Consider the following 25,952-nt stretch of genomic DNA (forward strand, 5'->3'; position numbering starts at 1 on the left):
AACCTTAACTTACAAATTTTACACTAAACCATGGCCCAGGATCAATGGACTCTGCAAAAAAGAAAGCAGTTAGCAGGGAGCCAGGCTGCTCGCATGCAGTCTCTGGCTCAAACAATGCAGGTGACAGGGAACGTGGCCGGCTGCTCACACGCAGTCCAAGGCATTCCCTTTTGAACTGAACGCAGTGAACCACAACGGTGCATGGGCTGCACAAACGCAGTCTCCGTGCCAGCTCAAGTGGCACACGCAATGAACACAACGAATGGATGGATGAATGGTTTGAACTGAACGCAAACACGGTGCACGGGCCGCCACTGCAGGCCCGTGTTGTAGCTGCCAACAGGGCAGTTCTTGCAGCTTGCAAATTGTTGCTTTTACGATGATCCCGGCGCGCATGGAAATGAACAGGGGGGGGGGGCAAAGCAAAATTGAACGGGGCTGGTGAACGTGGGCAGTGGGCATGGCAAAGGCAGCAGGCAAACACAGCCCGCAGAAGAAGGCCGTTGCAGGCAAACACAGCCGGCAGATGAACTGGCCGGCACAGGCCTTGAAGTACCACAGCTGCAGATGATCCGGCCGGCACAGGCCTTGCAGCAACACAACAGCTGCCGATGAAGTGGGCCGGCACAGGCCTTGAAGAAAAACAGCCAGCTGGCAGATGAAGCTGGCCAGCCTTTGCCGTTCAGTGGAGGTTGGTGGAGGGAGTGCGGTGGTGCTGGCCACTCGGAAGGCGGGCTCGGACCTACCCTACGGTCTCCCTCCCAACCTATCGCCTTTGCCTGTCATTGTCTATACCCACTCCCTTATTTTGTCAAACCCCAATTTAGCCCCAACTTTTTTTTTTTTTTTTTTTTAACTTCCCCACTATAAATCGTCCCCTAACCCCCTTTATCGTCCTTGTTTGGCTAACCTATCCTGTCACCTAGCCTACTCCCAACCCCTACGTTCCCTTCCCGGAGGGGAATAAGGGAGAGCTAACGTCCTGTGTCGAGGTCCAACGAAGCCTCAGAATGGCCTCCCCAGAGTTCAGTGATCTAACCCAAAGTGGGTCCAGCGGCCCACAACGAGAGCGAGGGGATGGATGGTGCGGAGGGGTACACTTCCTATCTACCCTAACCATTTAACTGTTAAACTACCCCGGGGCTTTCAACAAGCGCCTCTCGCTTAAACTATTGGTTCTAACAACCCAGATTCCCGTCGCCTGTGTTGGTGTCCTCACAATTTTGGGCCTCGCCCCCCAATTTTCTCTCCGTGCCCTCACACGGTCTCATGGCTGGGACACGTGGCTCCCTTTGGCAGGCACGACCCTTTGCCGATTCTCCGACGATGGCACCCCCGGGCACTACACTGCCTCCGAGCCTACCAGCTCCCTAAACACCGGGGAGTGCCCCCCATGGCACCTCCCCTGAAACGCACACGTGGCAGGCTGGCTTCCCAGGCCCCTTTCCGAGGGTCACCCGTGCCCACAACACTGCCCACGCGGCTAATGGCGCCCCGGGCCCCCGCACCAAGCAGGCGCACCCGTGCCCACTACGCTATCCCGGCCCCCCATGGGCCCTTGGCCTACCACGGCCGACTAGCCTGGTGCCCGGGATACCCACTCAGCGATACTCACCTTTCGCAGCCACGCTCCCAGCCCGTCAACAGGGCTCCTGCACCCTTCCAAATGGGTTTCGAGCCTACACTCCCACCAACAACAAAACAACCTAAATTTTTGTTAATTTGACTAACCCCCTAACTCACTTTATACTGACTCCGGGGTCCCTTGGGCGGGAGTCACTCCTCCCCCCAATCACTCATCGCACCATGCAGTCCCCATTCGCTCCATACACACAGACCCGCTGGCCTCACTCACTCACCAAGCACATGCTTCCACTTCACTCACCAACTCTTCAACACACACACCACTGAACTCTGCCATCCTCCTAACTACCTCCCCTAACTAACTCGTGCTCCCACGTCGTCCCTTAAACTACAGCACGTTCCTTTTAACACTACGTAGCTAAGCTACATCCCCTCTACACATTCACAAGTCTGTCACTGTTCTCAAAATCAAAAAAATAATTTTCCCAACCTAAATCTCGCTACAATCCCTCTAACTAATCCATTCCACGGACTCCATGAGGACTTACCCCTGCCCCATGAAGTTGGTCTAACTAAGCTAACCCTTCCCCCTAACTATGTTTCCATCCTGTGCCCTGGTAAGGGGGTCTTCCACCCCTTGCCCGGGAATCCTGTGCACCCGATAGTGAGGCTTACTGTTTTTTTGTTTTTTTTCCATGCGCATCACCAGCGCGGCAACTCACAGCTCGCGCACTTTGCACCTGCCCGTGACGTCATGCAGCTGCACGTGTTCCTCGTCCCTCCTTGGACGGTACCATCCGGCAGGGATACCCCTCCTGCCGGATTCCAACCCCACGTGCAGCCATGGCGTCACCGTGCGCATAAAAAAAAAAAACACAAGCCCCACGTCTCGAGGGGTTCCCCACGCGAACACATGTGCTTTGCCCGTTGGAGCTTAACACACACGCCCGCGTGGAGAACCCATCCGGTCCAAATCCGAAATCCTGCCTAAACTTTGTCCGTCCGCGGGATCGGCAAATCCACCGCGTGCGTTTCCGGACCGGGACTTCACTCTCGCAAGCGAGCACGTGGGGGCCTCGTGCGTTGCACAGCACGGACCTCGTGCTCACTGCTGGGTGAACCCGGCACGGTCCCCGAAACAACTACAGCCGCTACTCGGGTTTCTTTCTTCTCATGTCGCCGTCGTCGCCATTCAACACACGCATTCCTGCGTGTAACGACGCTAACACACCTCACCATTAAACTCACACCGGGAGACGTGGCTGCATGTTCACACATGCCCACCGACATCTCCCTTACATACCGCTCTCTCACACACACGGTCTCCCTTGCACTCGGCCGTTCACTCACGCATGCTACCTCCCTCGCACACGTGGCTCCACGCACTCGCGGCCTTTCACTCACTCGTGCCGTTTCCCTCACACAAACCATACCACTTACACACGCGAGGGCACTCGCCCGCGGTGCCTCACTCACACACCGTGCCTCACTCACACACGCGGGGGCACTCATACACCGTGCCTCACTCACACATGCGGGGGCACTCATCCGCGGTGCCTCACTCATACACCGTGCCTCACTCACACACGCGGGGGCACTCAACCGCGGTGTCTCATCCACACACGGCGTGCTGGGAAGCACACACTCCGGCACACTCGCCACCACACCACTCACACGTGGTGCTCCATTCATACTGGCCGTTTCACTCACACACACGGCCTCTTCCACTTGCGGTGCCCCTTTTACACACGGCGTGCTGGGAAGCACGTACTCCGGCACAATCGCCACCACACCACTCACACACGGGGTCGCTTCCACACACGGGGACGCACTCACACCTTGCACCACACACAAAGGGACAACCATACTGGGGATTCGTGTCCCCACAAGGGTCTCCGGGGCCTCTATACCCCCCAAGCTCTCCGTGCACCTGTCCACAGCACTCGTCCCCTCGAACTCGCAAAGCACGACCGAACTCACCTGGTCGTGACTCGCCTCAAGGGGGCATACTCCCTCCCCTCGTTCCTGGAGGAGGCCATTCAACTGCTCGCACCGGGCCTCCACCCAGTCCGCGAGCTCACCCCCATTATCCTCCACTACCTCCGTGTGTGTGTGTGCGTCACTTACCCCGTCTTCATCGTGTAGTCTTCCCTCTATCGTTCCCATCTCCCGTGTCTCTGCCAACTCAGTCACCTCTTCACCCTTTATCTCCCTTGTCTCAACTATTATTTCCATCTCTTCCCTTATCTCCCTCGTGCACGTCTCCGTCACCCCAATTAGTTTGTCCCTCTCGGTTACCGTCACGACCCTCGCCCAACTTGTCCCCCGAATTATTTTTTCACCCGCCTCCACCGCGGGCCTGTCAGCCGTTGCACCCCCTTCCAGCTCGTTCGCTCCCACACGTGGAGTCGCCATTTTTAGCTCCCTGGTCACTGCCTTCATGCCCGCCTGCAGGCTTCGGCCCATGTTCTGCGTCTCACCCCGCAGCTTTTTAGTTTCTTCCTTCATGTTTGTTTCCATTCCGTTCATTTGCTGTGTATTCGCATCCATCTTTTCGTTCATTTGTTGTGTATTCGCATCCATTTTTTGTGTATTCGCATCCATCCTCGCTTTCATTTCCGCATTCATTTGTTGCGCATCCGCATTCATCTTTGCCAGCATGGTGAATAGCTGGGCCATGTCGGGTGCACTTGGGTGAGCCGTTTCGGCAAGGATCGGGGGGGTTTTGGTGGAGAGGGGGAGGGGAGGTGTCATACACCGCGGCCGCTGCCGCACCTATTTCGGGCTCTGGGTTCAGTTGGGCGAGTTCGTTTTCCTGTACAACCAACATTTCCTGCACGGGGATTTCGTCCTGAGCCATGGATTCTACACATTCTACATCCATTTCTAATACCCCCGGCTCCCGCTCGCCTTGAGACGCCATCTTGCTTCTCGCAAAGGGTTAATTTAGCTCGCTCGTAATTTGGAGGGAATCGGGGGTCACTCCTCTCACCCCTGGACCGATTCCCTTGAATTTAGCTGGAGACAGGAGAGCCCGTTTTCCCGTTCTCCAATACCAGTGCCGCGAGGAGGGCGATGAGTTTATATCCCACTCCTGACACCAGTGTTGCGGATTCGCGCCCGCCGGCGTGCGAACGGCCACGTAACTCGAATCGCGGCACGTCGCCCACCGGACGGACAATCCAGTCGTGACCCTCTCAGACTAACGCCGGGAACTAGTCACGGGTGGACCTTTCGGCCTCACCACGATCGTACCAATCGGCCCCCCGCGTGGGATAGGGTTGCTCGCCAAATTCGACCTACCCAAGTACCCACACGGAGGGTAGACTGGGCGATCGCACCTCATCGCAGGTCGACTTCGGACACGGGCCACTTTAAGCGACCCGTTCCGTACTATCAGGATAACCGAGCGGTGTTATCGTCGGCCTCGACGGTTCGATTAATTATCGGGCGTTTTAGCCCACGACCAACCCTTTACGTGAAGTAAGATGGAGATTCAATAGAGGAAAAGACGAAGCGAAACGGGAAAATAGTTCAACATGAAGCATTTATTTCGCGATGAACGGAAAGCACACATATACAATTACACCAAAAGCAAATGTCAAAGGACCACCCTCAAGGATGAGGCGGGCTTGGGGCCGAGACCGCGTCGGGCCTATCCGTCTGATGATGAGACGCAAAGTGGCGGTGGCGCCCCAACTCCGCGGGCCTCGCCGACAGTGTCTGGTAGGGGGTGGGAAAGGGGCCCCCTTGTCGCACTATCTCAGCGCGGGGGAAACAGGAGGGGGTTGTTGATGCTCGGGGGAAAGGAGGATATCTCCCTGTCTCGGGTCCCGCGACGAGCGTCTCCACCACAACCTCGGTCGCGCCGCCGGCCTCTCCCTCCGCAGCTCCCCGAATCCGACGCGAGCACCCCCTCGACCGCCTTCGCCGCCGCCACCTCTCCACAGCTCCGTCCAATCGCCCTCTCCGTCTCCTCTCTTGACTCGTCCCAACTCTTCACTGGCTCCGCGAACTCCCAACCCTGACTACTACCACTTCTTCCCAGCTCCACCGACAACTCTTAACTGCTCCCCTCCGAACTCTTTACTGCCTTGACTGACGAACGCAGCCCCTTATATGCCCCGTGGCTTCGCTCCTTCACCTTCGACCCTTTACCTCCGACCCTTCACCTCTAACTGGCTCCCCATTGGACCGAGGAAAAGTGGGCGTGAATGCTTTTTGATCCATGAATTTGCATATAGCGACCACACTCCAACGCACCTGGAGGCGGGGCCAAATCGCCCAACGCTCGCCGATAGGACGGAACAGAAGTGGGCGTGAGTCGTTTTTGATCCGTTTTCTTCGGAAAGGCCGGCGCTTTTGCACCCCTGCTCGGTGCGCGCCCTGCACGAGTCCAGTATCGGTGCCCACAAGTGGCGCAAGAATGGTGGTGATACGATGGTGGCGAGTTGTGACGGTAAAGGTCGTGGCTGTTGTCGTGAAGCGGCGTTGTGGTTGGTGGTTGTTGTGTGATGGCTGTTGAGACGTGGTTGGTGGTGGTAGTAATGGCGGCTGGTCCAAAATAAAGATAGTAAAAGAAAAACGGCTATCTAAAATGGTCGCAGCCCGCATGAATGACATTTATTCCCACTAAACAACGGGTTTGGGCCTAACTACACATATACTTACAGAGATATCTCACCTAAGGGACCTGAATGGTGGTTTGTGAATTTCGTCAACCACAACAATATATATGTGCATCTGTGTTGTGTGCAACAAAGGTTATGCATTTGACATGGATCGTCACAAAGCCGATGATCCGTTTTGCAGTCCTGTGCAACACCTGGACAAATTTCCTTGGTCCGCATGGAGGGCAGCCAATGAAGACCCAGCCCCCGATGAGCATGAGGCGATAACTCTACAGGTGGTTCAGAGCGTCCACCAGGTAACCCCAACCAAAGGGAGCCTCCCCCGCTGTGTTGCTCTCCGCTGCGGTCCCACATCCGATTGGTCGACCTTGGCTTGAGGTACTAAATAATCCCACCACAGCCTCGTGACGAACGTTTTGAAGATTCCTAAATAAATCCGCTATTTTCTCCTCTTTCCGTGGAATTTGCGACATTTTATTTTTTAATCGGTTCCACAAATTTCCATGAAAGCGTCGAAAATGTTCCTCTCTCATTATTCGGTGTTCGTGCGTGCGAGACGGTGTTTCAGACCTTTTGATAGGTATCTCGTGAAGCACCACGTGGTGTGGGGAAACAATGTATAACTGTGTCGGAGGGGTGGGGAGGTGATGTCACCCGCATTACGCGATTACGTCGCAATGAAGCGGCACCACACTTTCACGTTTCACCGGAGTACGTATAATGTGATTTGGTGAATGCTCATCCGCTGGGAAAAAAAGTTTATGGAACACATCGGCAACAACACCCCCACCACGTAGAGAGCACACCCCGCTCGTGCGCATCGATTGGGGTTGCTGCGGTTCGCCGGTCGAGATTCGCACCGAGCTGTTTGTTTAGCTTTTACTCCCCCCCTCCCCTACTATTCCTGCTAGTATCGTACCCTCCGTCCCCTGAACCCCCCCTCTCCGATGTCGACACTGAGCTGCACGCATCGCATCACACCCCGTCCGTGGCCCGCCCGCTGGTGACGCTCGCGCTCCCGACGTGCGGCGCGTGCAGATGAGCGCGCTTCCCGAGCTGTCCCCTGCGCGCGCCACGCGGCCCAGCCGCTGCAGAGCCCGCTCGCTATCTGTTGCGCTTTCCCACCATCGACCGTGTGGAAGAAGCAAAGCGAACGGCAGAGGCGACGGTCGAGGCTGTGCGAGAAAAGGTTCGAGGTGAAGTCGCCGGGGGCGCGGCTCCTGATCTTCGCGCGTCCAGCCGGTCCGCACGGCTCTGTTTGTGGAGGGCCTGAGGAGCGCACGGAGGACGTACCTGTCTGTGCCTCCTCTGGATCGTTGAATCTGTCATCGGCGGAACATCAGTGCGCTCGGGATTTGAATGCTCATGAGCTCGGTATTCGGAGCGTAGGTGGCGGGGTGAGCAAGTGTCTCAGGTCGCGGGAAGGGTTCCGAAGGCGCGGATGAAAGCCGGCCCGCCCGGGGACGCAGCGCCGGCCCGGCCATGGCTCTCGTGCTCGCCGCGCTGCTGGTGGCCCCCCGGGTCGCGTCTGGGGCCGCGGGGCTCCCGTGCGAGGATGACGGGCAGCGGTTAACTTGCGAAAAGGAGGACACCTTGTGGGCCTTCCCTGTGGTGGAGTCTGCGGCGCTCATGGAGAACATCACAGAAATGTGAGTTGATCATCGACCGCGGATCTCCTCGCGACATTGTCATTGTAAGAGCCTCCGTACTCTCCCTCTCCCTCTCTTTCGACAACAATTTTGGCATCGAGCTCTGTTGTCCCCCCCCCCCTCAACCTTTCTCTCTCCATTGTGATAATAGTCCTGTGTTACAAGAGATTCTCGTTAAAGTCTCGGCTCCTGGAAGAACGAGGTGATGGAGCGCACGGAGGGTAGGGGATGATCAAGCAACAGGAGAAGAGGGAAGGAAACAGAAATGTGAAAGTAGATGGAGAGAGAGTGAGAGAGCTAGTGGAGAGAGGAGGATCGAAAATATAATGGGCAGGAAAAGAGGGATGGAGGAGGATGTTGTGAGATGGTGGTGTATTGACTGCCAACTTGATGGTTTGGAAGAGGGGGATTGAACGGACTGAGGACGGAATCTGTGCAAGAGGAACAAAAGATGGTAGGTGTGCTCCGGTGTGCCCGGAATCTGGTAGTTTAAATTTACTGGTACATCGCATCTGTCCTGGAGGAGCTGAGAGGGGCGTAGCTGGAGAGCTTTGATCTCGGAGGGGGCGGGGCTTCAGGGGTATGAGCTGAGAGGGGGCCGGGCTGGAGGGCCAGAGAGCTGTCGGAGAGCGCAGTCTGAGTAGATCCGGAGAGGTCACCGACATGTCTGCAATGAGAGTATAAATGCCAGGAATAAAGGCCAAGAATTGTTGTTACATAAATAAATAAATAAATAATGATGCTTATTTAGAAGTATACCAAGAGAACAAACCCATCCTCTCCTCTCGCCAAGCTACCTCTTCAGCAACACTTGTGAGAGTTTGATGACCCACGAGCAGGAGGGCTATCTATCTATATCTATCTATCTATCGATTATCATTAAAAAAAAATACAAGAAATCGATCTCAGGCTGGTGGTGGATATTGTGCACACATCACATTGAAGACAAAGATGGCGGTATACATCAGTGTACTTTTGCGTGAATTAATTTTTTTTCTATCCAGAATCTATGCACACAGAGGGGCGAGTTCATGCCCGTGGGATGGAATCACTAGGATTGAGGGAGACCATGGACGAACATGCATGGTAGATGGAACCAGGTTCACGACATCGTGTGCCAGCGATTCAGAAGGGAACAATCAACAGAGCGATCCCGGTTGAGGTTCTTCAATTGAAATGGCTGTGTTTTTGTTGTTGAACATCGTTTAGTTGCTACAGCTGAGCTCTTCTACGCATGTGACTAGACCAGTATAACCCCCTACTTGTAATCACTGTCAATGCGGTCCGTGCATCGATGCCAAGTCGCAGGAGAGCAACCGATCGTAGTCGTAGTTTGTTTGAGGATCATCTCAGCTGGGAGGATGCTGAAGCAAGAGTTCCTTGTGAATTCACACTGAGTGTTCGCAGGATGGCCCTCCCGGGCTCCCCTCGGTCCATCGGAGTCGTCAACAGTCCGGTCAGCACAAAAACTGCGTCTTCACCAATGAGCTTCACATCACCTACTCACTTCGAAGCCGATCCAGTCATGGGTTCCATACGTGAGACCACTGCAGACGATGAAGAAGAAAAGTGAAAAAGCTGATCTTTATTTCAACCTAAAAAGACAAAAAAAAAAAAAACTGACAATATCGACGTGTTCAGGTTGGGAGACGATGTTGTGGAAATGGTGGGAACGTTTCATCCTCCCGGGTTCGAAGATTGAAGTGAGTGGAGAATGTGGAGGATCAATTAATGGACGGTTAGTGTTGGGGAGAACAGCAATGTCAGGATGGACAAAGATCTGGAAAGATAAAAAAAAAATGTGTCGAAACAAACCAAGGAGATGCTGGTGAACAATCTGGTATTTCCATTTGCAATGTATGGATGAGTCATGGATCGTGAAAAAGGAAGAAGAATGACAGTTTTGAAACGTGTTGGTGGAGACGAATGTTGATAATCATAAGGACTGCAAGAAGTACAAACAACAAATCAGTGCTCAAAGAAATTAGACCACCATGTACATTTTTAGTGCTGATTGATAAAACAGAAACGGTCATAGTTTGGACCCACCACCTTGTACGTGCAGAAAACAAAAGTCTGGAGCACTCAACCGTGCTGGGTGAGCTTGACGGAAGAATTGCAAGAGGCCGACCTTGCATGTGCTGGACGGACGACGTAAAGGATGCAACCGTGTTGTCTCTGCCAGAGCTGCGGGAAGCAGTGCAGGACAGCGAAGTATGGAGAAATCTGATGGTGAATGTCACAGAAGTTGAACACGACTTTATGGAACTATTTAACGATATGAATACTTTGATATCGTCAGATTGTCCACTGGCTCAGGATTGCATTTTTGGTCTTGAGCACCGAGGACATCATGACGTTTCCTAGCCCTGTTGCATTTATTTGGAAAGGGTTAAAACGCCATTTCAAACAATCAACACTTTGCAGATTCCTTCCACCGTTTATCAAGTGACGATGAGCGTCCATCGAGTTGGGAAGTGCACGTCGTGAGCACGGGCTCGTGCGCGGTAACCCTGGATGGCAAAATCCCTTTTAAGACCCAATGACCAGGCACGTTGGTGGTACTGATGCCTGCATGGCATACGAAGAAGGAAGGCAGGAAAGAGGGAAGACGTGAGTGGATTTTAAGTGAACTGCAGCTGACACATAAGATATATTGTGTTGGACTAAAGCGGGGTAGGGGTAGGGGTAGGGGGGTATGGAGAGTGAACGGCTGCACAGAGCTTGAGAGAAGGCATATACGATAAGGGCGGTAATGAGAGGGAATTTTGACTTTGATTGCTGCTTAGATTTCCAAGATGATCCCGGGAAGTGTTTTAAGGATTTGCCCCGGCTTGGACTCAAACCAGCGAGTAGTGACGTAAACAGCAACAGTGTGGGCGTGAGTACGTGGGACGTGATGGGCTGGCTCGACAGACATCTCGGTACCTGTTAACGCAAAGGATTGCCATTTGAGTCCGCACGTCATGACCTTTTAACCCTCTCGAGACCACACGACTGTGTTTATGAATTCAAACTCAGGACCATGGACCACAGAATGCTGAATGTCAGGAGCTGTTTAAGTCTCTCTCTCTCTCTCTCTCTCTCTCTCTCTCTCTCTCTCTCTCTCTCTCTCTCTCTCTCTCTCTCTCTCTCTCTCTCTCTCTCTCTCTCTCTCTGGCATCAAAACTCACTGCAAATGACGACAAATCTTCTCGTTTCAAATGTTGATGAAAGCATTGTTTTCATCATGTTTGCTTTCACTTGAATTGTCCCAATTCCCCTCTCCACCACCATCTTGCGGTTCATTGTAGCACGTCATCAAGGTCAAAATCCTCTTCCATGGTCATGACTGAGAGCACTATCAACACCTGCCTGACAAAGCCATGAGGATAAGATTTAAACTTCAGTTACAAGAAAACAAAAAAATCTAAATGGGTTCCTTTGTACAGCGTGAAGGACAGTGATGATTTTGTCCTTTTGAAGAGACGTTTTGAAATTTGGATCCAAGGGAGAATGGGGACCAAGCTGTGTCAGTACGTCGGTCCATCCACACTCGAAAAAATTAGGGGGTTTGGGGGTGGTGCTCAATGAAGTCGCAACTGTAAAAATACATTTTATTGTATTTCGAGTAAATGTAGAGCAGGAACCAAGGAGGAAGGCTCTTGTTTTGAGTCCTGAGCCGATGATGGACGGCGTGTCTCGATTGTCGATCGAGTGGTGATGCATCCATCCAGGGTATTTGAGTGGGAGAGCCATGTGTATGCACGGTGTGGGGGCGGATGTTATGGGTGCGAACTCGTCTGCACTCGGACAGCCTGCCTCATACGTCGTACATTCTGCACGAGTGTGCAGCTGCATGGCAATTTTTATGCACAGTGCGTTACGGATCGATACACTGACTCCGAACCAACACGTTCGTGCACTGCAGGGTCAGTGCTCAGCACAAGTACATGCTCGTACCTGTTCTTGTGCGTACGCGCGCGCGCGTGCACACACACACACACACACACACACACACACACACACACACACACACACACACACACACACACACACACACACACACACACACACACACACACACACATATATGTGTGTTTGTGCACTCGAGTGGGTGCACTTGTGTGTTTTTATGGTTTGTGCTGTGTTTAATCACTTGCGTCGTAGCAAACAAGAAGATCACCAACTATTTCGGATGATGTAGCAAGGCTCTGGTCTGTGTGCCACAAAATGGCTGGGGACATCGCTCGGCTGCTCTGCAAACGAGGCCGCTGATGGAAAAGCGCTTCGCAAGTTGCGTACCGCACGGAGAGGAGCCACTAAATTGCGTAAACAGTGCACCCAGGCCGGCACGGCGGCACGACACGCCGCTCTCAGTCCCATTGATTTTCTGTGCAGGGCTCATCTGAAATTTCACGCTTGTGTGATCTTTGAAAAAAGGGGAAAACTAGCAATTCTATACTGGTGTTCGGCGGTGAGCATTTATACTTTTGAAAGGAAAATTACGGGAAAGGAAGATCGTTAAAGCTTTCCTTTGGGTGAGGAATTGCATTGCCGGCACACTGCTGAACCAAAATCTTTGTCATTCATTGGAAAACGACGGGCTGAGTGGCTTCTTCAATCCTTTTTGCCTGCTTGGTGTTGCTGATGGAGTTGCAGGCAATCGCTGTACGCCTTGGAGTCTCCTTCACTTCAAGAGCAGGGGCAAGCGGCTTTGTGGAGTACCACCCCCAAACCTTCACCCCTCCCATCCCCCTTGCTGCGTGCTGTCCCTGGTGCTGAGGTTGCTTCACATTGATAGATAGTTGTACTGTGAAGGAAGGATGTAATGAGGGAAAGATATGGAAAGGACGGCGAGTTACATACGGATGAAAACTCAAGCTATGTCCAAGTGACAGGTGATGGAAACAATCAAAGTGTGTTACTTTTCCTGGATTCGATGACAAATTATTTGTCTCCAAGATTTGCTTCGCTGAAGGATTGTCCCCTGTGCATATTGGCAGGAATTTGAAATCAGTCCAATATATTGGCAATTAACCAGGATGGTCGCATGCAAAAAAAACCAGGAGAAAGTGTCATCCCACGGATGGACATTTAGCAAGGTGTCCCGTCTGCTCGCTTTAATTGGTGAATGTTCGAGATATCACGGTATCTATCATGAAGAGTTGACGAGATAACCCTGGTACCGTTGACAAAATGCCAAATTCCTGCCCGGCCGGACAACCACCTTGAAAGCGAAGGTCAACCACCCCCAGTGTAAACCTTGCTGTGGGACCGTTTTGATGGCACAGAATCGGCTTTTGGGCAGAAGACCCAACCGAGACTGGTGATAACTCGCCTATTCCCTTTGTGAAATCAAAACACACACACACACACACACACACATCTATATATACACCAAACACACACACACACACACACACACACACACACACACACACACACACACACACACACACACACACACACACACACACACACACACACACACAAACACACACACACACACACACACACACACACACACAATCCCCCCCCCCACACACACACACACACAATCCCCCCCCCCCACACACACACACACACAACCCCCCCCCCACACACACACACACATACACACGACACACACGCACACACACAACCCCCACACACACACACAACCCTCCACCCCCACCCCCACACACACACACACACACACACACACACACAACCACCCCCCGCCCACACACACACACACACACACACACACACACAATCCCCCCCCCCCCACACACACACACACACACACACACCCCACACATCCAAAATGACAGTATATGTGGGTGATAATGGGTAGAAGAGTCGAATTAAAGTGAAATTTTATTCCCCCATTGCATTCATCTTGTGCTTTCTCTCTCCCACCCGTCCTCCTCCCTCCTTAGATTCATAAACAAACAACCGCTCTTCAGCACCATCAATGACATCGATGCTGAATACTTCATCAACCTTGAGAATCTGTAAGGACCGCATGCACCAGTCAGTAATTTACAAAATATTGAGAGATAATAACGCCGGATGATTATATGTTTCACAATATATTTATTTCAACATACATACATTAATTGTCAAATAAAACAGTTTTTCTGTTTTTCCTCTTTTGAATTATTCGTATCAAACTACCCCCACCCCCTTCACTCGACTTGCTTTGTAAAAGGGGCTGTACATGTATTATGTAATGCACCGGGCAGGGGAGGGGGTAGGGTTGGTCCCCTCACCAATTCCTCTGTAATCTTTACGCAGAAGGGCTTTTTAGCCCAATGCTATGTGTTTCAGGAAGAGCGGGGTCTTTCTGTGATATCCAAAAGATGGCACGTGATATATGGACAGCCCCCTACCACATTGTTATCCCATGTAATTAATGGTTTGTTCTTTCTGCAGAACTGTCATCAACTCAGGCCTAAAGAACATCTCACACCGTGCTTTCAAGCACAACAAGAAGCTCCGCTACATGTAAGGCACTGCCATAATATTATGTCCACGCACTCGCTTTGGCCTCAACAATTTTTGCCACCGTCCATTCCCCTTTACCTCCCCTACCTCCTCCACAGGCACACACCAGTTTCTCAGGCTGAGGTTCATTTTCAGAATCGCAGGCTGTGAACTCGGTCTTATCTGGGTCATTTTAACTCGGATGGAGGCTGTTCGCAGCTGTGGTTCCATGACCGGAGTTCCTCAACAAAAAAAAACATTTATTTTTATTGCGCCTGCGTAGCTCAAAGCAGGGTTAAGCAATTGTTCCACACTCTATCTGTCTGTCAGATGTCTGTCTATGATTGAGGGACTACCTCATTTCAGTTTATTTATATATTTTAACCCTGTTGCACAAATAGAAACACCACCCTACAGTTTAGCAGTACTTTGGCTCTGAAATGGACAAATTGTACGGAATCTTGTCCCGAATGTGCATGCATACTCGCGGTTGGTTAAGCAATTGTTTTAGTCATTCCGTCAGTCTGGCAGTCAAACAAAATGGAAAATCATTACAAAAAGGAAACCTACTGTTTTTGGGGGATGTTATAAAGGACACAAAATACAGGCACGAATAACTAATTTAACGTGTTAAATAAGGTGGTGTAAAAGAGGGCACATCAGTGGTGGTGAGCTTATGATTCAATGTTTGTTTGTTTGTTTGTTTTTGTTTTGTACAGCTTTAAAACTTCTATTTTATTGAAATTGAATTGCGTGTTTGATCTCTGTACTTGCAGAACACAAATCACCTTGTTGGCACTTCCAAAAACCTTCAGTTTTAGCAGTACTTGGGCAAAATTGTACGTCGTCTCGACCAATCAAATTTGCTGCATGCTCCGACGCCGCAGTAACAGCAAGATTCAGACAAAAATGGCAGCGCCTCGCGATGCAACCACAGAGCTAACTTCGTCCAAAAGATCTGTTTGTTTTGTGTATCTTTTTCTCAAAGATCGTTGCAAAATCATCAGTTTCTCCGAGAAGAGTTGTCAGAAGGCCCAGGTCTGGACTGTTCTGTTTGACTCGTCAGCTTCGTATGCTTCGCACCTGTTATTCAAAGTTCATGAAGAAAACAAATCTAGATCCTGCTCGGTAACGTAAACCACGGGTCGAAAAGACCCGTCCGATGTTGGTTTTTTTTCAAGACTGCGTGGGATAAGTTGTTATGTGAACTCTCTCGTTGTTGTATGTCTTTTGGCTCCTTCTTACTGAGATCTCCTGAGCTGAGATACCCTGAGCTTACTACTACTACTACTACTACTACCACAACTACAACTACCATTACAACTACTACTACTACTACTGCTGCCTGGTGTTGGCTTAATGGTTAGGGTGGTGGGGTCCTGAGTCCCCTAGGGTGAACCCTAGTCATCCTAGGGTCCTGAGTTCAAATCCCGCTCAGCTGTTCAATTAATACCAGGTGGGGTTGACTCTGCCCGTCATCCTTCTGAGGTCGGCAAAATGAGTGCCAGCATGCTGGTATCCTGTGTCGGAGTGGCACCCCATCCAGGATCGTACCCAATGGCCAAGGAGACCGCTGAAGCAGCACCAACGCTCTGCACAGAGTATGGTCCCAATCTCCTCCTCCGACTACTACTTCTCAACTTGGTTGGCCACCTGAGATAGTTTCGCCGAAGTCTTTCACTGACGTGTTGGTTCAGCCTAACATTTGACTGGAGATAGTTACTGCAGGGATTTGTAATTTCTTCATGGTACCATGTATTACTCGTTCTTGTCAAAAGACACCATAGTGTCTTTGTCACCCAGCTTATGCTGGAAGACTGCACACCCAGCTTAACATCTATTTGTGGGACATTACACTGTGTGATGGAACTCTCTGACCAATACGAGTCATTTTAGTCGTGTCGAGAATCAAACCCAGGCTGGAGATGTCTAACCAAGTGCCCACATCGGCAGCATGTTGCCGGACTGTGGCTCTGATGTTTTCATTATGTGACACCACCCTCATGGAGCGGTGCTGCACTCCCCCATTTGCTCCCTTTGTCCTGCAAATGGTTGAAGCATATAATATGGTATTTCTGCTGAATTGCTCCTAACAGAACACAACTTTTTGGTCTACGAGTAACGTCAAATCATTTATTCCCATCTCCAGTCCCAGTAAAGTCACATTTTTATTTGAAGGTAAATCCCAGCGTCCAAATCAACTATCTGGCGATCAATGCTCCTTAAATGAATGAAAAATTCCTGAGATTTGTGTTCCCAGCCATCTGATGTATTTATCCCGAATGAAATAACTTTTCCTCTTTTTAAAATAAATAAATAAATTACAACCCATTTATGGATACAAGATGCTGAAATCAAATTTTTTTTTTTTAGAACGTAAATCGGTGGCAACATTCTTTTGATTCACGATTATTCGTTTTCTTTTTAAACCTTGGGAGGGAAAAAGTTGAAAATGCTAATTCTTCTTACAAACCCATATGGAATCCAGGGCGAACAGTAAAAAAGTGAAAAGTATAAAAAAGATTATCTTTTACTGGAGGTGCGTCATAGATTAAACGAACTTGCTCCGCTCGCAGTGGGCATTGCGCGCCCCAGAAATGTAATAAATACTAAATAATGCAAAAGTCTCCCTCGACTGCACATTTATCTCCAGGTGGAAAGGCAGGCACTTGGCTGCACGAGTGTTTTTAACATACCCCCCCATCCTCCCGCGTCTTTGACAAAACAGAAGGGAAATCAACGCAGAGGATCCTTTAAGGTTGTGTCCTTAAACCGTGACCCTGTGGAAAGGACGTGTTGATCGGGAATCGTTTGTGGATGAAAAATCGGAGTGGGTCCAGTTTCTGATGCATTCGTCATTGTTAGAGCGGATCACGATGCGAGTCGGAGAAGAGTTAAACACCCGATGCTTGTGTCCAGCTGTGCCTATATATTTCAGTCTGAGTTATGACCCTTGCTGATGGGAGTGTCAAGGGATGGCTTTCCTTGAAGTCCTGACGCAAGGGTAATTTACTATGCCTTTCGCTCTGATCCGCATTGCCCTTTCCGGTCATTATGTGGATATCATTAACTCTTTTCACCGTGACCTGTTGTGTAATTTCACGTGATTAGTATTGATCGTGGGCTGACTTGTTTTTCAAGATTTGCCACGATACATATTATTAATAAGAATATAAATTAGATGGTGAGGTTTTAAAGTTTATTCTGAACCAAATCGGATCATCTGCTTTTCTGCACCACTGCACGTGGTCAGATGATCCTATTAACTGCTCTACTGAGCTGTCCCCATGCAGCAGGTGTGTGTGTGTGTGTGTGTGTGTGTGTGTGTGTGTGTGTGTGTGTGTGTGTGTGTGTGTGTGTGTGTGTGTGTGTGTGTGTGTGTGTGTGTGTGTGTGTGTGTGTGTGTGTCAAAGGCACACTTTTTTTTTTCTATTTGAGCTTTTGTCATCACATTTTTAACAAGAAAAAGAGCAAGCAGAGATTGCAACCCTCGCCAGCACTTGGTTTGTGTGGTGTTTGTGTCGTTTTGTGTGGCGTTTGTGCACTGGTGTGTTACGGAATTAATAAGAGACATAATTAGAACTGCCACTTCATAACTGCTGGCAGTGATGACCGGGCATCAAGACGTCCCGCTTTGATGCAACCCCGCTTTGATGAGACACCTGACCCTGACCCATGACGTTCTTTTGAATTATTATTCAATTGAATTCAGAATGGGATTAAAATAAATTCAATTCAAATCAAATGGAAGACCAAATAGGTACCTGTGCACCGCTGTCCTGTGTTGGAGTAATCAGCAGGAACCCTAACAAGCAAAAAGCAAAGATGTAGTAATCAGGAGGAACCTGGATAGGATTTACATTTCAGCTGCTACTCCTCTACCCTAAACTCATCAAGGCACAGCCAAGGGAACCTTATTCAAAATAAATAAATAAATAAAAAACCCGTATCAAAAAATTAAATAATTCTGCCTGCCAGACCATGCATTCGATCAAGTTGAAATTTCAATCATGTATTGCCAATCCATACGAGATCATAATTGTGAAGTTTCACGTCGATTAATTAAGCGGTTCCAGAGAAAACATTATTTAATATTTTCTTCAATCCAACATGGCTGCCAAACCATGTGACCCATCAATTATTCCTGAACAAAATTGTACACACATGGCTTGAGGAACATTTGTGTGAAGTTTCTCCTCGATCTGTCCAGGTGTTTTGGAGAAGATTTATATATTTTTCGGGTAAATCCAATATGGCTACCAAACCATGTGAACTATGACGTCATATGTGTAAATCTTTTGTTGCTCATGGGTATGCGGTCATACGTGTAAAGTTTTTTTCCTTGATATACTCAGCCATTTCAGAGAAGATTTTTGAAGGTTTAAAAAACAACAAAAATGAAGAATATGGCTGCGGAATCACGTGACCTCATCAAAATTTTTTTCTGTGGACCATTTTATCCCCAAATGATCCTCAAAACTTTTCATCCTCATCTGATGTAGCATTCTACATATGCAATTATGATATTATAAGGAAGGCATGTGTGTCAAAAAACATCACACTCATTCCCCATGTGGAATACTTGCCACGTGCCAAGTTTCAATTTTTTCCATGGTGTGGTTTCAGCAATGCAGAGGTCCAAAGTTTTTGTTTTTCCAATATGGCTGCCACAGCACATGACCTATGATGTCTTCATTATAAGTAAAACATTCTACATGAGCAGTTGCTCCTATGGTGAGAATTTCATCTCAATCCGCCAAGCGGTTGTGGAGAAAAATACTAACGTTCTGTGCGTACAGACAGACAGACAGACACGCCAACAAACCGACCAAAATGCAATACCCTCTCCTCCAGCAAGGGTTATAAACCCTGAGTATGAGAATATGGAGAAGACTAATTCATAATTGGATCAAAATGTCAAAAACAAAGTCACAATATATACAAATGGGTTTTCTCAGCCTCGCCACTGCACATCAGTGCGAGATGGCCAGGTTTTTTTAATTTAAAAAATCGCTTCTGTCTTTCTTTATTTGTTCACCATTTGAGCTTCAGTGTGTCTGTCCAGGACATAATGTTTTTACCATTTGAGCTTTTGCCATCAGATTTTCAACAAATCTTTATGATGAGAATTTGGGAAACATTGATCTATACTAATCCTCGGCAACCTCGCTCTCTGGGGTCTAAAAGCGTTTCCTGGATAACCTCACTGGGGCCTGAAGCCACCATTATTTTTGGACTGCTCAACCATGCCTTGACTTGGAACAGGACATAATGATTTCTCAACGATAAAGTTTTTTTTCTTCACTTTCCTGACTCGTATTATCGAATGCCTGTTCATTATAGCTATGGATCGTTGTACACATCGCTTTTGTAAGTACTAGAGTTTTCAAATTAGGAGCTTGGAGCGATTTCATGCGTTATATGATACAATTTTTCACAATCTACTCTCAGGGACTCATTAAAGTACATCATCGAAAAATTATTTCGGTTTGGAGGATCGGATATTGTCCAGACTGAATAGGTGTCGAAATTTGTTGTGAAATCTGATAATTTAAAGAAATAACTAAGCCGATATACCTATTTACTTTAAGAAAGCAGGGTTACGTCCCTCCTTCTCCATCGATACACAAGAATGTGTAAAATTTCCAAAGGATTAAACTTATATTTTTCTCTTGTTTGGAGAATTATGTTGAGTGAACAAAAAATTTAGGAACGTGTCAAACTTTACCAGCTTCATTGAGCTATATGATTTCATGCATTCACTGCTAGACCTCGTGCCCTGTCCCCCAGAGGGACTGCCTATCCATCGCGTCTGCCAGATCTGTGTGTATATTTTCAGAGGTTTTGCGAGCTTCTCTGCAGGGAATCGAAGCAAATCTGGTGAAAAAGGATGTTTAAAAAAAGAGTTATAACATTTGCCCGGACACCGAACCGATGTACCACGTGCGTGCACAAACGTGCAGGCAATATGGCAGAATATTTGCAATGTTTATTTCACGGGTGATTGAACTTTGCGATGTCTCCAGGGTTGTTCTGCATTTAGCTGCAAGTCTTGTGGATAAAGTCATTATTTGTACAAATTCATTTTATATCATTAACTGCTGCGTGCATGGTGAAAACCGGCTTTAAAGTTAAAGGGATCCTATATATGTCTGGTGTTGGCTTAATGGGTGGGTGGTGGGCTTTGGATCCGAGGGTCCTGATTTGAAATCACACTCGACTGTTGCATTAATACCAGGTGGGGTTGACTGCCTGGCATCCATCTGAGGTCGGCAAAATGAGTGCCAGCTTGCTGGTATCCTGTGTCGGAGTGCCAACCCATCCAGGATTGTGTCAAATAGCCAATGAGACTGCTTAGGCTGCACCGACACTCTGCACAGAGTATGGTCCCAATGGATGTATGGATGTATCCGATATGATATATATTTGCACAGCCTGGCCAACCATTCCTTAACAAGCAATTAATTGCAGTGCTTCCATGAGTGCTTAAGCCACTTGCGGAATGCCTTACAGTTGATAGCAGTCCCACGCCACGTCGTCCTGAGTGAATCGTTCACTCACTGTGGACACTTTTCCCCACCACGGTATTCAGAGTGAGTGGTTTGTGCTCCATCATCCTGAGCAAGTGGTTCATGCTCCATCACCCTTGGAGAGAGTTTCGTGCTCCGTCACCCTTGGAGAGAGTTTCGTGCTCCGTCACCCTAAGCGAGCATTTCCTGCTCCATCACCCAGAGTGAGGGTTTTGTGCTCTCTCAACCTGAGCGAGGGTTTCGTGCTCCATTACCCAGAGTGAGGTTTCGTGCTCTGTCATACTGTGTGAGGCTTTCATGTTCTATCACAGTGAGCGAGGGTTTCGTGCTCTGTCAACCTGAGCGAGGGTTTCGTGCTCCGTCACCCTGGGTGAGTTTCGTTCTCCGTCACCCTGGGCAAGAGTTTCGTGCTCTATCACCCTCGGAGAGAGTTTCGTGCTCCATCACCCTGAGCGAGGGTTGCGTGCTCCATCACAGTGAGTGAGGGTTTCGTGCTTGGTCAACCTGAGCGAGGGTTTCGTGCTCCGTCACCATGAGCGACGGTTTTGTGCTCCGTCACCGTGAGCGAGTATTTTGTGCTCTGTCACTCTGAGCGAGGGTTTCGTGCTCCATCACCCTGAGCGAGTGTTTCATGCTCCGTCACCCTTGGAGAGAGTTTGTGCTCAGTCACCTTGAGCGAGGGTTTCGTGCTCTGTCACCCAGAGTGAGTGTTTTGTGCTCCATCAGCCTGGGTGAGAGTCTCGTGCTCCGTCACCCTTGGCAAGAGTTTCCTGCTCCATCACCCTTGGAGAGAGTTTCGTGCTCTGTCACCCTGAGCGAGCATTTCATGCTCCATCACAGTGAGCAAGGGTTTCATGCTCCATCACAGTGAGTGAGGGTTTCGTGCTCTGTCAACCTGAGCGAGGGTTTCGTGCTCCCTCACCCTGAGCGAGTGTTTCATTCTCCATCACCCTGGGTGAGAGTTTCCTGCTCCGTCAACCAGAGCAAGAGTTTCATGCTCTGTTACCCTTGGAGAGAGTTTCGTGCTCTGTCACCCTAAGCGAGCATTTCATGCTCCATCACAGTGAGCAAGGGTTTCATGCTCCATCACAGTGAGTGAGGGTTTCGTGCTCTGTCAACCTGAGCGAGGGTTTCATGCTCCCTCACCCTGAGCGAGTGTTTCATTCTCCATCACCCTGGGTGAGAGTTTCCTGCTCCGTCAACCAGAGAAAGAGTTTCATGCTCTGTTACCCTTGGAGAGAGTTTCATGCTCCGTTACCCTGAGTGAGCATTTCCTGCTCCATCACCTTGAGTGAGGGTTTCGTGCTCTGTCACCCAGAGTGAGTGTTTTGTGCTCTGTCACCCTGAGCGAGGGTTTCATGCTCCATTACCCAGAGTGAGGTTTCGTGCTCTGTCATACTGTGAGGCTTTCGTGCTCCATCACAGTGAGCGAGGGTTTCGTGTTCCGTCACAGTGAGCGATGGTTTCTTGCTCTGTCAACCTGAGCAAGTGTTTCTTGTTCTGAAACAGTGAGTAAGTCTTTCGTGCTCTGTCATCCTAAGCAGTTTGTCGTGCTCCATCACCCTGAGCGAGTATTTTGTGCTCCGTCACCATGAGCGAGTGTTACCTGCTCCGTCACCCTGGGTGAGTGTTACCTGCTCCGTCACCCTGGGCGAGTGTTTCCTGCTCCGTCACCCTGTGTGAGTGTTTCTTGCTCCATCACCCTGGGCGAGTGTTTCATGCTCCATCACCCTGGGCGAGTGTTTCATGCTCCATCACGCTGGGCGAGTGTTTCCTGCTCCGTCACCCTGTGTGAGTGTTTCTTGCTCCATCACCCTGGGCGAGTGTTTCATGCTCCATCACCCTGGGCGAGTGTTTCATGCTCCATCACCCTGGGCGAGTGTTTCATGCTCCATCACCCTGGGTGAGTGTGTCATGCTCCGTCACCCTGGATGACTGTTTCCTGCTCCGTCACCCTGGGTGAGTGTTTCATGCTCCGTCACCCTGGGTGAGTGTTACCTGCTCCGTCACCCTGGGTGAGTGTTTCATGCTCCGTCACCCTGGGTGAGTGTTTCATGCTCCGTCACCCTGGGTGAGTGTTTCATGCTCCGTCACCCTGGGTGAGTGTTACCTGCTCAGTCACCCTGGGTGAGTGTTTCATTCCCCATCACCCTGGGTGAGTGTTACCTGCTCAGTCACCCTGGGTGAGTGTTTCATGCTCTGTCACCCTGGGTGAGTGTTACCTGCTCTGTCACCCTGGGCGAGTGTTTCATGCTCCTTCACCCTGGGTGTGTTTCATACTCCATCACCCTGAATGAATGGTTTTTGTTGTCATCCTGATCATGTGGTTCATGCTCCGTCATTCTGAGTGAGTTGTGAAATAATACCCGATTTCCGAGCCCTTTTGGCCGTGTTAATGTATTTTCTAAAGTACTGAGCCAAGTTTTTTTTTGCCACCCTTCATATCCAACTATTTATGAAGAATAATGTTTGTGAACATATTGTTACATTTGAGGGGGGGTATGCATTCAAAGGGTAATTAGGATGTTTAATTAGGTATGCCATGCTGTTCGAGTTTACCAGGATCTCGATGTAATAAGTAGCAATTCAGTGGTGATAAGTTGTCTAGTAAATGTTCATTTCTTCAAGGGGGGAAATGATAATTGTCACGTAATTAGATAGGGACACGGGATAGGGTAAGTGTGTCTGCGTAAACCCCTTTTGGTATTCTCTGGAGACTGGCCGTGACGTCACAGGACAGTGCAGCGGATGGCTCCGCCCCGTGATTACGATTGGCAGAAGGCGACGGCGGTGGGCCAATAAACGGCGGTGGTCCATGAGCTCGATTGGAAGTGACGAGGACAGGAGGATAAAAAGGTTCTGTTCGGGGTCGAAAAAGAAGAGGAAGAAGATCGGGACAAAAACGATCGTGTTTTTTTGGTGTGGAGGCTGTTGCGCGGAGAGCGTCCTTGTTGTTGTGCTGATTCGATCGTGTTCTTCATCGTGTCTTGGAGCCTTGCTGAGCCTCATGCCTCACCTTGGTTGGCTCTGGGATTCTGCTGACTCGGAGTACGGGGTCGAACGGCGGGCGGACCTGCCTCCCTCTCCCGCTCGCAACTTGGCGCCAGAACTGGTTCCCTGGCGGCTGTGAGCGGACTTGGGCCAAGACCAGGAGGTCGACAGCACCACGGTTTCTCCTGCCCCTCTGACGAGAGCAAGGCCAGCTCGTCCGACGCCGATCCAGGGACAGTTGCGTCCACACCACGGTCCAGCCTGACCACCAGAAATAGCTACGTTTTGTTTGTGTGTGTGTGTGCTTGGCGCCTTAGAGGGTTTGAGATCTGTATATTCATTGGAATTGTCTGTGTTTTTCCCCACGCCCGATCCCACACCATCCCGTCGAATCGCCCGGATCCCTTTTCTTGCCGAGTCTTGTTATTTCTGGTTAATAGTAAAAACAAATAAACATCATCAACTCAGTGAAAAGTGACTCGTGCCACCTTCCTCGTCCCGTTTGCGGTAGAGCGATTAGAACCGCCATGTTTGGGTTATAAATAAATAAACCGCCTCCATCGTTTCGGCTCATTCTACGTTGGCGGGACTGTTCAAGTCCCGTGGACGTCACATTGGTGTCAGGGTGTTGGATGTTCGAACCCCTCTAAATTATATTTGGTATCGGGAGAATATACCAAGATTAAAATCTCGCCACGAATTGGAATATAAAATTACTGCAGAAAAGCGCTCGAGCGCGGGAAAGGTTTGGCGGGATTTTTCAAATTTAAATTAATTGGCGGCAAACGGGACTTCTGCACCATGGCGGATGTGCCGATGTTTGAGGAGGAAGGCCACGTGTCTGGCAGCGAGTCGGGGGAAGAGGGGAGAGACGGGGGTAGGGTTGGAACCTCCCCCGTTCCGAGCGTGGACCGTGCTTCATTGCCCGTAACGGGGCCGGCAGCGCCGGAAACCGGTGCGATGACGATCCAGACACTCTTGGAACGTTTAATAGGGGACATGACGGCACAAATAGCAAATCAATTCGTCGCACAGAGGGCAGAAATGACAGATCAATTGGGGGTAATGGGGGTACAGTTGGGTGCACGGATTGATTTAATGAGGGATGAATTGGGGGAAAAGATGGAGAAAATGAAAACTGAGATGCAGGAGTGTGTGGATGTTAAATTGGGAGAAATACAATGTAAATTCGAGGATAGATTGGAGGAAACAAAGGTAGAAATTACATTGGAGGGGGAAAATATACGAAAAAAATTGGGAGATAAAATTGATGCAACGAACACCAGGGTTGATAAAGTGGATGAAAGCCTGGAGCGTCATCGTGCCTGTGTGGATGCTCGAATGCAGCTGCAAGTAGAAGCGTGGGGAGAGCTGAGGAAGCAAGGGATGAATTTGGCGGAGGAGGTAAAAGGATTGGAGGCTCGTTTGGACGAACAAGATAAAATTATGAGCCAAGATGAAGTCTTGGATAAAGGCCTGGTAGAGCCGTCTTTTGTAAGTAGAGTGTCCGGGTTGGTTGAGGAGCAGCTACAAACTCGTGACGGAGCCTTGGAGGAGGTTGTGCGGGCCCAGAAGATCCTGCGGGAAGAGGTGAATCGGTCCATTCAACGTTTGGAACAGGAGGCAAAATTGACCCATGAGACCCTCACCACAAAACATCTTTGGCCACAGTGGGCTCCGAAATTGGATACGCAGCCACAAGGGTGTTTGATCCCTGGGCTGAATTCGGACAAGGGAGAAACTGAGAAGCGGGCCACCGTAAAAGTGATCCCCCTGGTAAATTTCGACGGGTCAGGGAGCGTTGAAGCTTTTCTGACGCAATTTGAGTGCATTTCCCGACTAAACGGGTGGAATGAGCGGGAACGTACAGGGAATTTGGTGCCAACGTTGCGGGGACCAGCCGCAGATGTGTTAAACGTGATCGCGGAGGGATGTTGACCAGCTCCCACATTTGCGAGGCGTTGAGCCGTCGGTTTGGGTTCGCGGCAAACTGTGATCTGGTGCGGGCCCAGCTCCAGCACCGCAGATTAAAGCCGGGTGAGACAGTGCAGGAGCTGGCGCAGGACATTTACCAATCAGTCAGGATCGCGTATCGGGACCTTACAGTGGAGGCGTGG

At 49.8% G+C, this 25,952-nt stretch overlaps 1 protein-coding gene across 2 annotated transcripts in view; it reads left to right on the plus strand.

Annotated features, from left to right (window-relative positions):
- Positions 1–7,067: 7,067 nt before the first annotated feature.
- Positions 7,068–25,952, plus strand: part of LOC147020748 (BDNF/NT-3 growth factors receptor-like) — a 576,920-nt gene continuing 558,035 nt past the window's right edge. The window contains exons 1-3 of one of the 2 annotated variants that reach the window (XM_085896363.1): positions 7,068–7,864; positions 13,768–13,842; positions 14,264–14,335. In XM_085896363.1, the coding sequence (XP_085752489.1) occupies positions 7,698–7,864; positions 13,768–13,842; positions 14,264–14,335 (314 nt within the window). In that variant the 5' untranslated portion in view covers positions 7,068–7,697. The remainder of the gene's footprint in view (positions 7,865–13,767; positions 13,843–14,263; positions 14,336–25,952) is intronic. The other variant, XM_085896362.1, reaches the window with a different exon arrangement.

Source organism: Eptatretus burgeri, chromosome 9, assembly GCF_056783735.1.
Source record: "Eptatretus burgeri isolate ZD-2024b chromosome 9, Ebu_testis_v1, whole genome shotgun sequence".
Lineage (NCBI taxonomy): Eukaryota > Metazoa > Chordata > Myxini > Myxiniformes > Myxinidae > Eptatretus > Eptatretus burgeri.